Source organism: Vulpes lagopus, chromosome X (genome assembly GCF_018345385.1).
Source record: "Vulpes lagopus strain Blue_001 chromosome X, ASM1834538v1, whole genome shotgun sequence".
Lineage (NCBI taxonomy): Eukaryota > Metazoa > Chordata > Mammalia > Carnivora > Canidae > Vulpes > Vulpes lagopus.
The window spans coordinates 50,589,751-50,605,254 of NC_054848.1; the positions used below are offsets into that span (position 1 = coordinate 50,589,751).

At 37.2% G+C, this 15,504-nt stretch overlaps 1 protein-coding gene across 1 annotated transcript in view; it reads right to left on the reverse strand.

Moving 5' to 3' along the window:
* Positions 1–11,685: 11,685 nt before the first annotated feature.
* The window catches only part of HEPH (hephaestin), a 106,905-nt gene continuing 103,086 nt past the window's right edge, over positions 11,686–15,504 (reverse strand). The window contains exons 20-21 of the mRNA XM_041742279.1: positions 14,746–14,790; positions 11,686–12,443 (exon numbers count right to left, since the gene is read on the reverse strand). Of these exons, the coding sequence (XP_041598213.1) occupies positions 12,211–12,443; positions 14,746–14,790 (278 nt within the window). The 3' untranslated portion in view covers positions 11,686–12,210. The remainder of the gene's footprint in view (positions 12,444–14,745; positions 14,791–15,504) is intronic.

Consider the following 15,504-nt stretch of genomic DNA (forward strand, 5'->3'; position numbering starts at 1 on the left):
GTGATATTTTGAAAAAAAAATGCATTAAATGTGTAGATTGCTTTGGGTAGTGTAGATATTTTAACAATATTTGTTCTTTCAATCCATTAACATGGAGTGTTTTTCTATTCCTTGGTGTCTCCCTCAATTTCTTTCACATGCTTACTATACTTTTCAGAATATAGATCTTTTACCTCTTTGGTTAATTTTATTCTTAGGTGTCTTTTTTTCTGCACATTTGTAAATGGGATCAATTCCTTGATTTCTCTTTCTGCTGCTACATTATTGGTGTGTAGAAATGCAACAGATTTCTGCACATTGATCTTATATCCTACAACTTTGCTGAAGTCATGTATGAGTTCTAGCAATTTTTAAAAAAAATTTTGTGTAGTCCTTCGGGTTTTCTACATAGAGTATCATGTCATCTGAAAATAGTGAAGGTTTGACATCTTCCTTGCCAATTTGGATACCTTTTATTCCTTTTTGCTGTCTGATTGATGAGACTAGGACTTCCAGTACTATGTTAAACAACAGCAGTGAGAAAGTATACCCCTGTCATGTTCCTGACCTTAGGGGAAAAGCTCTCAGTTTTTCCCCATTGAGGATGACATTAGTTGTGAGTCTTTTGCATATGGCCTTTATAAGGTTGAAGTGTGTTCACTCTATCCCTGTTTTGTGGAGGGTTTTTATCAAGAAAGGATGCTTTATTTTGTCAAATACTTTTTCTGCATCTATTGAGAGGACCATATGGTTCTTACCGTTTCTTAAATAATGTGTTGTATCACGTTGATTATGATTGATTGGTAGATGTTGAATGACCCCCGCAGCCTAGGAATAAATCCCACTTGGTCCTGGTGAATAATCCTTTTAATGTACTATTGTATCCAATTAACTCATATCTTGTTGATAATTTTTGCATCCATGTTCCTCAGGGATATTGATCTGTGATTCTTCTTTTTAGTGGGGTCTTTTCTGGTTTGGGGATCAGGTAGTGTTGGCCTCATAGGATGAGTTTGGAACTTTTTCTACCATTTCTATTTTTTGGAACAGTTTCAGAAGAATACATAACAATTCTTTAACTGTTTGCTATAATTCCCCTTGGAATCCATTGGCCCTGGACTCTTGTTTATTGGGAGATTTTTGAGTACTGATTCAATTTCTTTGCAGGTTATGGATATGTTCAGATTTTTATTATTTCTTCTTGTTTCAGTTTTAGTACTTAATATGTTTTTAGGAATGCATCCATTTCTTCCAGATTGCCTAATTTGTTGGCATGTAATGGCTCATAATATTCTCTTATAAATGTTTGTATTTCTGCAGTGTTTGCAATGATCTCTTTAATTCACAATTTTATTTATTCTGATCCTCTCTCTTCTTTTTGATAAGTCTAAGTGTTTATCATATTGTTAATTCTTTCAAAGAACCAGCTCCTAGTTTTGTTGATCTGTTTTACTGTTTTTTTTCTTCAATTTCTATATCATGGATTTCTGATGTAATCTTTATTAATTCTCTTCTCCTGCTGGAGTTAGACTTTATTTGCTTTTCTTTTTCCAGCCCCTTAGGTGTAAAGTTGGGTTGTGTTTTCGAGACTTTTCTAGCTTCTTAAGGAAGGCCCATATTGCTATATACTTCCCTTTTTGGATCACCTTCACTGCATCCCAAAGGCTCTGAACTGTTGTGTTTTGATTTTCATTTCCTTCCATGTATTTTTTAAAATTATTTTAAATTTCCTAGTTGAACCATCATTCTTTAGTAGGATGTTCTTTAATCTCCATGTATTTGTGGCCCTTACAAATTTCTTCTTATAATTGAGTTCAAGTTTCATAGCATTGTGGTCTGAAAATGTGCATGGTATGATCTCCAACTTTTTTCAAAAACAAATACTGTTTTTTTTTAAGATTTTATTTACTTATTCAAGAGAGACACAGAGTGGGGGAGGCAGAGACACAGGCAGAGGGAGAAGCAGGCTCCATGCAGGAAGCCTGACATGGGACTCAATCCCAGGTCTCCAGGATCCTGCCCTGGGCCAAAGGCAGATGCTAAACCACTAAGCCACCCTGGCTGCCCGATCTCCAACTTTTTATACCATTTGAGGCCTTATTTGTGACCCAGTACATGATCTATTCTAGAGAATGTTCCATGTGAACTCTAAAAGAATGTGTATCCTCCTGCTTTAGGATGAAATGTTCTGTATATATCTGTTAAGTCCATCTAGTCCAGTTTGTCATTCAAATCCCTTGTTTCCTTGTAGATCTTCTGCTAAGGTGAAATGTCCATTGCTGTGAGTGCAATGTTAAAGCCCCCTACTATTATTGTATTATTATTAATAAGTTTCTTTAAGTTTGTTATCAATTGATTTAAATATTTGGCTGCTCCCAAATTAGGACCATAAATATTTACAATTGTTAGATCTTCTGGTTGGAGAGACCCCTTTATTATGATATAGTGTCTTTCATTTCTTATGGTTTAAAATCTATGGTGTTTGGTTTAAAATCTAGTATGTCTAATAAAAGTATGGCTACTCCATCTTGCTTTTGATGTTAATTAGCATAATAAATGTTTTTCCACTCCCTCACTTTCAATCTGGAGGTATCCCAGGGTCTAAAATGAATGTCTTTTGAGCAGCATATTGATCTTTTTTTTTTTTCCATTCTGATACTCTATGTTTTTCAACTGGAGCATTCATTTCATTTACACTCAGAGTAATTATTAAAGGATATGAATTTAGTGCCATTGTATCACCTGTAAGGTCTCTGTTCCTGTAGATTGTCTCTGTTCATTTCTAGAGTTTGTTACTTTAGGTCTCTTTTTCCACACCAAGGGTCCCACTTATTTCTTTCAGGCTGGTTTAGTCTTCACAAATTCCTTTATTTTTTGTCTTAGAAACGCTTTATCTCTCCTGTTCTGAATGACAGCCTTTCTGGGTATTCTTGGCTGCATGTTTTTTTTCCCCATTTAGCACATTAAATATATCATGCCTCTCCTTTCTGGCCTGCCAGGTCTCTGTGGACAGGTCTGCTGCCAGCCTTATGTGTCCTATATGATAATGACTTATCCCAATTCTCTCTTTATATTTGTATTTTGTAAGTTTTTCTATGATATGTTGTGGAATTGGCATGTTTTTGTTGATTTTGAGAAGAGTTATCTGTGCCTCTTGGACTCCTTCCCCAGATTAGGGAAGTTCTCAGCTAGAATTTGTTCAAACAAGCCTTCTGCCCCTTTTTCCTGTTTTTCTTCTGGGACTCCTATGATATGGATATTATTTTGCTTTATGGAATTGCTGAGTTACTGAGGCCTACCTTTGTGATGTAATAGTTTTGTTCCCGCTTCTTTTCAGCTTTATTATTTTCCATAATTTTAGCTTCTGTTATCACTTATTTGCTCTTCTGATTTTCTATCCTTGTTTTTATGGCCACCACTTGAGACTGCCTCTGAGTTACAGTATTTAAAATTTTGGCTTGACTGGACTTTAGTTCCTTTATCTCTACAGTAAAAGATTTTTCCACTCTCTTCTATGCTTTTTTCAACCCTCGCTAGTATTTTTTATAATCATTGTTTTAAATTCTATTTCAGACATCTTACTCATATCTGCATTGATATCAGCACTGGTAGGTGGAATGGATATTATGGTGCTCAGCTCTCTAGGTCTGGACCTGAAAATTCATGCCCCTAGCTCTTCAGTGAACCCTTACAGAAGAGCAATCGATAACTCTAATCTCTCCAGTTTCTGTCAGAACCCTGTATTCATCCTGCCTGTGTCTGAAGTTTTGTTTTGTTTTCTATCTCAGGCCCATGACTGAGTTTCACAACTCCAACTTTTAGGGACTCCTGTGGCACGGACCCACACTGTTCCTCCTAAGGTCTTTCCAGACGTTTGCTTTTTGCTGGACCCACCCAGGAAAGTGGTCGCATGGCCACACAGTTGTTTGCAGTTTATGGCCATACAGAGCAGAAAGCTGGCACCTAGACTTACTTTTTTCAACTTGTTTCTACACCCCTATGCTGAATAACAGTGAAGCACTTAGATCCCACCTGTTCTTGTGACCCAGGCAATCTTCAAACCATTGTGTCATACCTGGGATTCTGCCCTCTTTGCCGCCTGTGTGCTTTTAAGCCAGACACACTCCCTCTGTAGCAAACTTCTAAAAGCTCCAGTTTTGCACTCTGCTCCTTATAATACTTTGTGTTAGCCTCCTTAATCAGGCTTCCTCCCCTCTGCTGTATCCACAGCTATATTACACAGATTCAAGTTTCCACACCTTCTACCTTCCAAAAAGTGGTCACTTTTCTACTTGTACCCTTGCATTATTTGTTCTCTCCAATTCCAGATGTCAAATTATACTACAAAGATGTAGTAATCAAAACAGTGTGGTACTGGCACAAAAATAGACATATAAATCAATGGAATAGAATGGAAAATACAGAAATAAACCCACTCTTGTATGGCCATATAATTTTTGGCAAAGCAGGAAATATATCCAATGAGAGATAAGACACTCTCTACAACAAGTGATATTGGGAAAACTTATCAGCTACATGCAAAAGAAAGAAACTGGACCAGTTTCTTATACCATACACAAAAATACATTCAAAATGTATTAAAGACCCAAGTATGAGACTGAAACCATAAGAATCTGAGAAGAGAGCATATGTAGGAATGTCTCTGACACCAGCTGTAACAAATTCTTTCTAGATATGTCTCCTGAGGCAAGGGAAACAAAAACAAAAATAAACTGTTGGGGCCATTTCAAAATAAAATGTTTCTGCTCAATGAAGAAAACAATTGAAAAAAGCTAAAAGGCAACCTACTGAATGGAAGAAGAAATTTGCAAATGATATATCTTATAAAAGGTTAGTATCCAAGACATATAAATAAATTATTCAAATCAATATCCAAAAAACAATCCAATTTAAAAAGGGGCAGAAGATGTGATTGCACATTTCTCCAAGGAAAAGATCTAGATGGCCAACAGACACATTAAAAGATGCCCAACATTACTCATCATTAGGGAAATGCAAATAAAAACTACAATTTGATATCACCTCACACCTATACAAGTGGCTAAAATCAACAACACAAGAAACTACTGGTGTTAGCAAGGATGTGCAGAAAAATGGACCCTCATACACTCATAGTGAGAATGCAAACTGGTGCAGTCACTGTGCAAAACGGTATGGAGTTCCTCGCAAGCTAAAAAGAGAACTTCTCTATGACCATTAGTCATATTGGTTACTTACCCCCCCCAAAAATGTAAAAACACCAATTTGAAGGGACACATGCACCCCTATGGTAATAGCAGCATTATTTACAATGGCCAAATTATGGAAGCAGGTCATGTGTCCATGGATACATGAATGGATAAAGAAGATTTTGTGTATATACACAAGAATATCATTCAGTCATAAAAAGAATAAAATCTTGACATTTGTAATAACATGGATAAAACTAGAAAATAAAATGTTAATTGAACTATGACAGTGTAAGAAAGAAAAATGTCATATGGTGTCACTCATTTATTGAATGTAAGAAACAAAATAAAGGAGCAAAAAAAAAAAAGAGAAGAGAGACAAATGTAGAAACAGACTCTTCCCTATTGAGAGCAAACTGATGGTTACCAGAGGTGAGTTGGGTGGGATAAGTGACATTGGTGATGGGGATTAAGGAGTGCACTAGTCATGATGAGCACTGGGTGATGTGATGAACTGTTGAATAATTCTTGTACACTTTAATATAAAACCATGTTAACTATATAGAATTAAAAGTACAAAATAAAATTAAATAAATAAAAATAAAAACCAAATGATCAGGGAGCTCTCTTGTTTTCCTGCCTGAGTGGGGTGTTAGAAGAGACTCCTCAGCTTCCCAGGTTCTCTGGCCAAGCATGAATTGGAGGCTATGCTCAGCAGTTGGGTAGAGTTGTAAGTTTGCTTTCCTACTCAAGTGGGGCAATAGAATAAGTTCCATGGGTCAATATGCTAAACACCCAATTCAGGCAGAACTTCCAATTAAGCTCATTGGACAGACAGGGTCACCCCTTGGCTCTGTAAATGAAAAGGGCTGTTGGATAGACTCTCTACTTGAGTACTGATGCAAATAGGAATACAGTCTACCAAAATTTAAGTTTGGTTACTACAAATCCAATCCCCATTCTATGTCTGTATCTGATCCCCGGTGTTTCAGCCCTGAAGATTTCACAATGATCCTCATGAGGTGAGACCTGAGTCGGCCTCCCAGGAAACATTACAACGCTGGGATAACCAGATGTTCACCTTGGACTCTCTTCTCTCACTGCTAAACCATAGACCCAGAGAGGTCCTCTCCATGGGACACCGTGCAAGACTGGGGGAATTGTGATATGAGCAAAATGAAACTCTTCCTCCTCCTTCTCCTCCTCCTCCTTCATTCCTTTTCTTCTTTTTTAAATAGGCTCTAGGCCAATGTGTGGCTCAAAATCACAACCCTGTGATCAAGAGTCTCATGCTCTTCCAACTGAGCTAGCCAGGCACCCTCTCTTTTACTCTACTAATACAGTTATTCTCCATCTCTCTGATCTAGTGTGGTACTTCTGCCTCACCTCTAGGTTCTGGGATTTTCCAGTGGCATTTTCTTTATGGATAGTTTCTAGTTGGTCTTCTTGTGAGGAAGACTTAAATTGGAATGACCTTTGTTGCCATCTTGGTGATGCCACCAGCCGTGAATACAGTTTGCAATGATAACTCATTTCAATTCTAATAATGGTGGTTTGTATATTTTCTATTACTTTTATCTTTATCAGTCTTGCTAGTTTTCAATTTTATATTTTATTGCCTTTCTTAAAGGACCAATTTTTGTTTCATTTATTTTCTCTATTATTGTTCTGTTTTTTTAATAATAAATTTATTTTTATTGGTGTTCAATTTGCCAACATACAGAATAACACCCAGTGCTGATCCCATAAAGTGCCCCCCTCAGTTTTTAGTTTCATTTATTTCTCTAAGCTGTATGTTTTCCTTCATTTTGTTTGCTTCAAATTTACTTTCTCTTCTATTTATAGTTTCTTTATGTATGAACTTATTTTTATCAACTTAAGACCTTTCCTCTTAAAAAAATTATTTATTTAGACAATGAGTGAAGGAGGGATAGGAGAGGGAGGGAGAGGGAAAGAAGCAGACTCCCCACTAAGAATGGAGCCAATGCCAGGCTTGATCTAATGGCTCTGGGATCATGACCTCAGGTGAAACCAAGAGTCAGATGCATAACTGACTGAGCCACACAGGTGCCTCTTTTATCTTTTCTAATGCACTTTATTTCTATAAGCTTCCCTCTCAGCACTGTTATAAATGTATCCCAAACATTTTGATTTATTTTGTCTTTATGTTTAATCAAGTCCATATTTTAATTGTATTTTGAGATGTCTTCTTGGTTTCATTAATTATTTAGAAATGTATTGCTTGATTGCTGTGTGTTTAGAGATGTTCCTGTTGTTTTTCTGTTATTAATTTCTAATATGGTTCCATTGTGTTCAGAGCAAACACAGTGTATGATTTCAATCATTTCAGACTTGTTGATGTTTGCTTAATTGTCCACTATGTGGTCTATCTTGATGAATGTTCTATGATGATGTGGATAAATGTATTCTGCTTTTTTACAAAATTTTTAAAGATTTTATTTGTTTATTCATGAGAGACATAGAGAGGCAGAGACATAGGCAGAGGGAGAATCAGGCCTCTGTGGTTAACCTGATGTGGGACTTGATCCTAGGACCCCAAGATCACGACCTGAGCTGAAGGCAGATGCTCAACCCCTGAGCCACCTAGGCATCCCTGCTTTTCTTGGTGAAGTGTTATATATATGTCAGATACTTCTGACTGTATTATTTAGATCTTTTATATCCTCATTTACCTTTATTTTTGCATTTTCTATTTTTCTTTCTCCCTTTCTGATGTTCTAAGATTGTCTCTTTCATCAGTTGTCTTTTCTGTTTGAACAACTTTCTTTTAGCATATTTTAAGGGTGGGTCTGCTAGCAACACATTCTGTTAGTTTTCTTTGTCTGAGAATGTCTTTGTTTTCTCGTTAGTCCTGAAGGATAGTTTCCCTGGTTATATAATTTGTGACTTACAGTTCTCTTTTTCAGCACTTGAAAATGTAATGCTACTTCCTTATGACCTCTAGGGCTTCAGATAGAAACCCACTGTCATTCAAATTGATGTTCCACTCTAAGTAATATATTGTTTCTTGGGACAGCCTGGATGGCTTAGCAGTTCAGCACCGCCTTTGGCCCAGGCTGTGGTCCTAGAGTCCTGGAATCAAGTCCCACGTCGGGCTCCCTGCATGAAGCCTGCTTCTCCCTCTGCCTGTGTCTCTGCCTCTCTCTCTCTCTCTCTCTCTCTCTGTGTGTGCATGTGTCTCATGAATAGATAAGTAAAAAATATATTTTTTAAAATATATACTGTTTCTCTTTGGACATTTTAAATCTTTTTTCTTTCTTTTCACTTTTTAGAAGTTAGATATGCTATGCCATGGCATATATTTCTTTGTGTTTACCTATTTTAGGTTCACTCAGTTTTTTGAGCCTGTAGACATATCTTTTCCAGATTTGGAAAGTTTTCCAACATTATTTCTTTGAATAGTCTTTCAATCCTATCATCTTTCTTTTCCTCTAGAAATCCTATGATAATAAATGCTGGATCTACTGCTTTTGTTGTATAAGCTCCTGGGTCTTATCAACTCAGTCCATTTTCTCATTTGCATTGAGTAACTTATACTGATTTTCCCTCAGATACACTAATTCTATCTTCTGTCATCCCTAACTCTACTATTGAGCCTATCCAGTGAAGTTTTTATTTCAGTTATTTTTTTTTACAGTTACATACTTTCCATTTTTGCGTGTGCATGAAAACTTTTATTGCTTTGATGAATTTTTTATTTTTTTATTTGTCTCAGGAATATTTGTAATTGTTTCTCGAAATAATTGTATAACAGCTGTTTTAAAATCCTTTTTCAGATAATTTGAACAGCTGATTCATTTCAGTTTTTGGGTCTTGTGATCATCTCCTCATTCACATTGTAATTTTTATGGTTCTTGATATGATGGGATTTTGAAGCATATGTAAACAATCTGGCTTAGGAGATACCTACCCTGTTTATATTTAGCACACAGATCCTGGCATAATTTTGTTTTCCAATTATAAGGTAATTTTCAGAGACTTTACTGGTATTTTGTTTTTCTTGGTTTCTCTGGTGTCATTAGTGCTTCTGTTGATCCCTGACAGAGCCACTTATTTTCTCTGGTAGGTGAAAAGGATTCTCCAGCATGCAGTAAAACAGTGTTTCCTGGGCTGGGCAGCTTGGTATGCTAAGATTCCTCTTGCAGGTCCTTCCCAATGTCGAATGAAGGACAAGGGAGTCTCTGGCCAAAATAGATGATGACCAGCTTCTCTGGGTACTTGACATCAGCAGGGCCCAATTACTCTTTTTGCCTCTAGGCCTATCTGGGTTTGTCACTAGGGCTCCTCTTTGATCTTGGTCTGTGGTCTGCTAGGCTGGGTGCTGTGAAGATAGCCAGTTGCTTTGTTGCTCTGTTCTTTTCCAGATTGCCTTCTCCTTTCTATCTTTTTTAGTCCTTCTATTATCTTTTTTTTATTATTTACAGTGTTTATCTCTAAAGAGAGATGAGTTTGTCACATTTCATCTGAACTGTAAGTCTAATTTATATTTTTAAAGCATTACTTTTCTTCATGAAGAATCAAGTGTAAAGGGCTAGAGTAGATGCAAGGAGAGTGATCAGGAGGCTACCATTCTTGTCCAGGAAAAAAACTGCTGATTTTTTTAATGCTGGGGTGGTAGCAATAAAGATAGAAACAAATGAATCAGTTACAGCAATTTAGGAGACAAAATAGACAAGACTTACCAATATGTTGACTTTGGGGATTTTTGGCTTGACCAACTGAATGAATACAAGTGTCACTTAATTGTCAAAAATATGTTCTACATCCCCACTAGGAGTAACCCCCACAGAAATACATTTTTTAAAAAATACATGGGCTTGGGATCCCTGGGTGGTGCAGCGGTTTAGCACCTGCCTTTGGCCCAGGGCACGATCCTGGAGACCCGGGATCGAATCCCACGTGGGGCTCCCCGTGCATGGAGCCTGCTTCTCCATCTGCCTATGTCTCTGCCTCTCTCTCTCTCTCTCTCTCTCTCTCTCTCTGACTATCATAAATAAATAAAAATTAAAAAAAATACGTGGGCTTAAATTTACATTTCCTTATCTGGAGCAGGGTTACACACTCAGAAGAAATGTACCCCCATTCCACCTACTTCTCCTTGTTTCAGATTCATGATCGACCCTGACCAAGCTAACAACCTCCAAGTTGCATGCAAATCATAGCTATTAACTGAATATGGAATCCCCAGCGTGCACTGGGTTTTTAATATCCTCCACATTAACAATAGGCCACAAAGTTTTGCTGTTAAGTGTATTGATTATGTAATGGCTTAAAAGCTCTATCATCTGATTTTATAACTAGCAATTTAAACTTTCCTTCATCTCCTTCCCCTGTTATGTGTCTGTGATTTCTATTAAAGGTCTTCAGGAAGCCAATGACCACAGTCAACCAAGATGAACAAGATTGGATTCTGGATTTCATTTTCTCCTCCAATCTTCAACACTATATGGCAACTGAATACAAGCTCTGTGGGATTATACATTTGATCTGCAAAGAATACTTAACTGGGCAGACAAGTTGCCTGGGAAGACAAGAATTGCAGTGAATGTAAGTTTCTGTGATATATCAGGATGAAACAGGTATCTAGAGTCAGATAAATTAAGACGTGAATCCTTGTTCAACTTCTAGCTGAATGGCCTTGGGTAAAATTACTCTATCTGATCCTTTGTTTATTCAAGTATAAAACAAAGTATCACCCTGATAGACCTAAGGTAAGTCAAATGCAATCAGGTATTGGATGCTTTGTGAAGTGTAAAGCACTACATATTTCAGTTATCTTTATTCTGCCTCATGTCTTCTGTTCTCCAGCTGCTAAGTAAAATGGTATTATAGATACTATAGTGAGGATGGGTAATCTTATCTCATCTCTGCTTTATATATTCTCTGTCTGTGGTCTCTGACTAAAGTTTCAGAGAGGCTTGAACTTAGAGTTGACAAAGGAATACTGCTTTAAGGTACCAGAAAGAAGGATTCTTTCCTATTAAAAATATTCCAAAATTGCAAGTAGACTTCTAATACTCCTAATTGCCAAGGAGTCCACAAGATCTGTGACCACCTCTCCTTGCCCAGTGGACAGGTTTAAGCCTTGTCTCAGTCCTCTATTTCCCTCTGAAAATTTTCTTAGAATACAAATGTCTTTTGGCACCTGTGGGTTAAAAGGTGATACCCACCACTCTAAGACAGCTTTTTCATTCCAAAACACAAACGTGTAGGCTCCACAAACAGGATAGGCAGACCCATATTATACACTCCCCCAGTGAGTGTTATTTGTTCCTATCATGGTCACAAACTCCCAGAGGACACAGGGATCATTAAAATCACCATGTTCACTCTTCTACCAAATACTTGAATGTACAGGATTCCTTGCCTAAAATATAGAAAGGATACCCAACATTCCCTTTAGTACATCTGTCCCAGAAATTTGGGGGACTGACTTCCTGAGGAGCTTCTGGCTCCAGTGGTTGCAGGTACTCATAACAACAATATTACATCTACCCACTTCTCCAAAATAGTTTATTTTCAAAGAAAATCAAAATAAAATTTGGTCTTCAAATCCCAGCCCACCCATTCTCCATCATGCTCATTTTCTTAGTCCTTAGAATAGATGTGGAATATCTTCACAGCTCACTTAGCCTTGGATCAAAGTGAACTTGCCTAGGTCCTGAAAAGCAATAGAAATCTAATCAATGATTTTTATCCTTGGTATATACTTTGTGAGAATAATCAGTTATTAGTAATTTCTAGATCTTACTAGTGTCAGTGGTTGATATAATTCAGCTGTTGAAACTTGTGATATAGGATTTGAGGGGACTCCCTTGCCCCAGCTGCCCAAGTGAAGAAAAAAAAAGAGAACGAGAAAGTATATAATTTCCATGTAAATAAATAAGTGAAGAAACTCCCAGATGAGTTTGATTCCCTCCTTTGCATCTCTACTACCCATGCCCCTTTAACAGTGGGGTCAGTTGCCAAAGCATGGTCTTCTGGGACTGAATTCAAGATGTGAAGTCTCAGGATGTAGTTGTTACTGCTTGAGGGACAGAAGCTTGAAGCTGTCATCCAAGATGGACCTCCTGTTGCGTCGTAGCTTTCTTTGCCGATGCTGATACCAGACCACACCACCAAGAGCCAGAGCAATGAGCAGGAGAATGGCACTCATAGAAATTAAAACAGAAGCCAACATATCAATATTCTTTATGGAAATATGCATGCCCAGCATCCTGACATTGCCTTCTCCAATGTCTCTGAGGAATGTTGCTGAAATGGAATAAGAGAAAAATGGGAAACCTGAGCTGAAGAGTATTATAATGGGATGCCATTTGCAACCAACTCCTGGGAAAGAAGAAGTAACTCCATCAAAACTGAACAGAGGAACTGCTCCTATCCCTAAAAAGACCAGCTGATAAAGATGGATTTATAGGTTACAGAGAATTAGTCTGGCAGGATGTCACAGCTGAGAAAGCCCTTAGGAATCACTGAGGTCTGGATACACAACCTCCCCCCCGCCCCGCAAGGAAAGAACTAAAACAGAGTAGAAAGAACCTTGATGTATTTCTTCAATTATATAAAAGCTTGTAATGTAAAAATAATAATAGTAAAAGGAATTGGATTTGACATGTGTGTTTCCAGGGGATAGAATCAGGAGTAATGAGTAGTCTCCAGAGAGGTGGTTTGATTCAATCATCTAGCTTATCAATGCTCAATTTGATTATTAGACCATAACAACTGCCTCTCATTGTGCTGGTCTCACTTCTTTGGGTCATGATAAAAACACTGATGTCACATTGATCTTCCTATGTGAAATGATCTGATTGTCTTAGTTCCTGGCATACAGACTTTTGCTGATTTCCAATTAACCTACAAAGTAAAGCTCAGAAACAATGTAGACATTCCAACTCTCACAGTCAGGCTTTAACTTACCTTTTTAGTTTTCTTTTCTAACTAGCCACAGGAACTCATTCTTTGTTTCCCAGAATAAGTGACTCTCTTTCCAAGACTTTCTGAACACCCTTTCACCCTCTTCATCTTTTTGTCCCCATCTTAAATGTTATACAGTTCTCTGCAAACCTTTCTTCAATTTAGCTGGTCAATTATTGGTCCTTTCTTCTGTGTTCTCAAAGTATTTCTAGTTTGTATTGCCACGATTTACCTGCCTGGGCCAAGTGAACTAATCCCCCTCACTTCTGGACTTGTCTCCTGTTTTATAAATGGTGAAAGACCATAGTTATCTAAGAGTTTTATTGTGAGATTTAAGTGAATATATTTATAGGATATTTAGCATAGCACCTGGAAGATACCAAATGTGCAATAACTGATAGCTGTTTATTTTTGCCCCCTTTTACAATGTACACCAGCAGTGTATTGTTTTTGTGTCTCATTACATTTATAGACACAAATCTCCTGGAGAGTAATGAGTGTGTCTTATTTGTTTTGGTGTCCCTGGAACTCAGCACATGTTTGATAAATAAATACATGGATGAGTGAACATCTTAAAGAACTGAGAAAAGATGAAATATAATGAGTTCAAATGGAAGCTGGAAAAACAGCCTAGCTCTGAGTCTGCATTCTACCAGTTACTCTTCTTGTGACCTTGGACAAATTACCTTCCATCTCTGTTTCTCATGTAGAAAATTACTGGGTTTTATTAGACCAACAGTTTTTGAAATTTGTTTTATCCCATTGCAGAACCTTTCTAACAAGTAAAAGTTTATGAGTATGTATGTACACAGATATATGTATTATGTATATCCAAATATATACACAAAATATGTATATACACACCAAAATATGTGTGTATATATACAAATACACTCATATGTATGTTCAACATTCCACTTTTTCAGCTTTAATTTACTTTTACCTAATCCTTCCAAGACATACCCTAGTCCTCTGGTTGACAATTTATAGGATACTTTGGGAGATTATTAGTACTTTTGCAAATGTAACTGAAAAAATCTCCAGACTAAAATGATGATCTCTAACATCTCTTCTAGCTCTCATAACTTTCTGTGTCTTTCTCAGTCCAGGTACAAATGGTATGAGGGAGAGTGAAAGCACTGTTTGGATCTAGTTTAGGTAGGACAAGAATTTTTACTTTTTTGAAGGGTAGAAATGGTTGGTTCCAAAGAGTCAATTATTTGGCATTCTATAGATGCAAGAATAAAAATAGCTGATGCATACTGGTATGTGTACTAGTTTCATACTGTCTCTGTAATTTATGTCTGTTTATAGCTCCTTCATGTCCAACCCAGTGAAACACTGAATTTTCTTCCCCTTCACACATTACATGGGAAGCTAAGATAGCAAACCTTTAACTGGAGATGAGGCTGTTTTCCTCATCATAAGAGGCTGGTTTTAGGGGCCAGAGACAATAAACCTGCTTAGGGAAGCTGAACTTTGAGTTCTTAGCTTGTAAGATTTCTTTTATAAATCTCAGAATGCTTCTTGCTAGTACTGTAGTCCACCTTTTGGTTAGTGAATCTCATCTTCTAGAAGTACTATCTCTCCCCTCAGGTACATACTACATATAACTACCCAGTTTATGCATTATTCTTCTTACCTTTTCCAATCTCTTTGGTGGTGGTGGTGATAGTGCTTACATGTTCTGGAAAAAAAATAAGCTCATTAGTTTGTTATTCTTCCTACCAATCCACAGATTTGCTGTGGGCATTGGCATTGGTTACAATAGTTTTCTGAGGTATCCTAAGAAAAATGAAGGTACCTGGAATTAACTACCTTATAGTCAAAGTCAACATTGGTATATGGATTTGATTTTGAGTAGTGACAAAAATATAAGCAAAAACATAGGCTTACAAGTCCGTAAGTCATCCCTCTGCCATTATGTAAATATTTCTTGATATTTCCTATCCACATTCTTATTTCTTTGTCATCCATTCCCACCCTCCATTCAGGAAACCTCCTTGGCAAAACTACATCCCTACATATTAAACCTTTTCTTAGAACACTTCTTCCTCTTCTGTTCTGGCTTTAATGAGGCTGAGCACTTTCTGAGGACTATGTTTCTTTTATATCCTCTCAATACTGCTTTGGGATCATTGTTCCTCCCTTTTTTGGTAAATATATATATCTCTTTTGAGGCTTATGTTATTTGGCTAGAAAACCCACAACCATTTTTTGTCACTGTTACCTAGTAGTTCTTTTCATTCATGGAAGTCTTTGGTACCTGGCTTAGTCTTCCTCTTCCTCAGTTCCCACCATTCACCAGTTAAGCTTCATAGTTTCAGGATCTTTTAACTCCCAATAACTTTTGTATCTATTCTTATTCTATCAAAGACTACCATGGCAACATGGTAGTTGG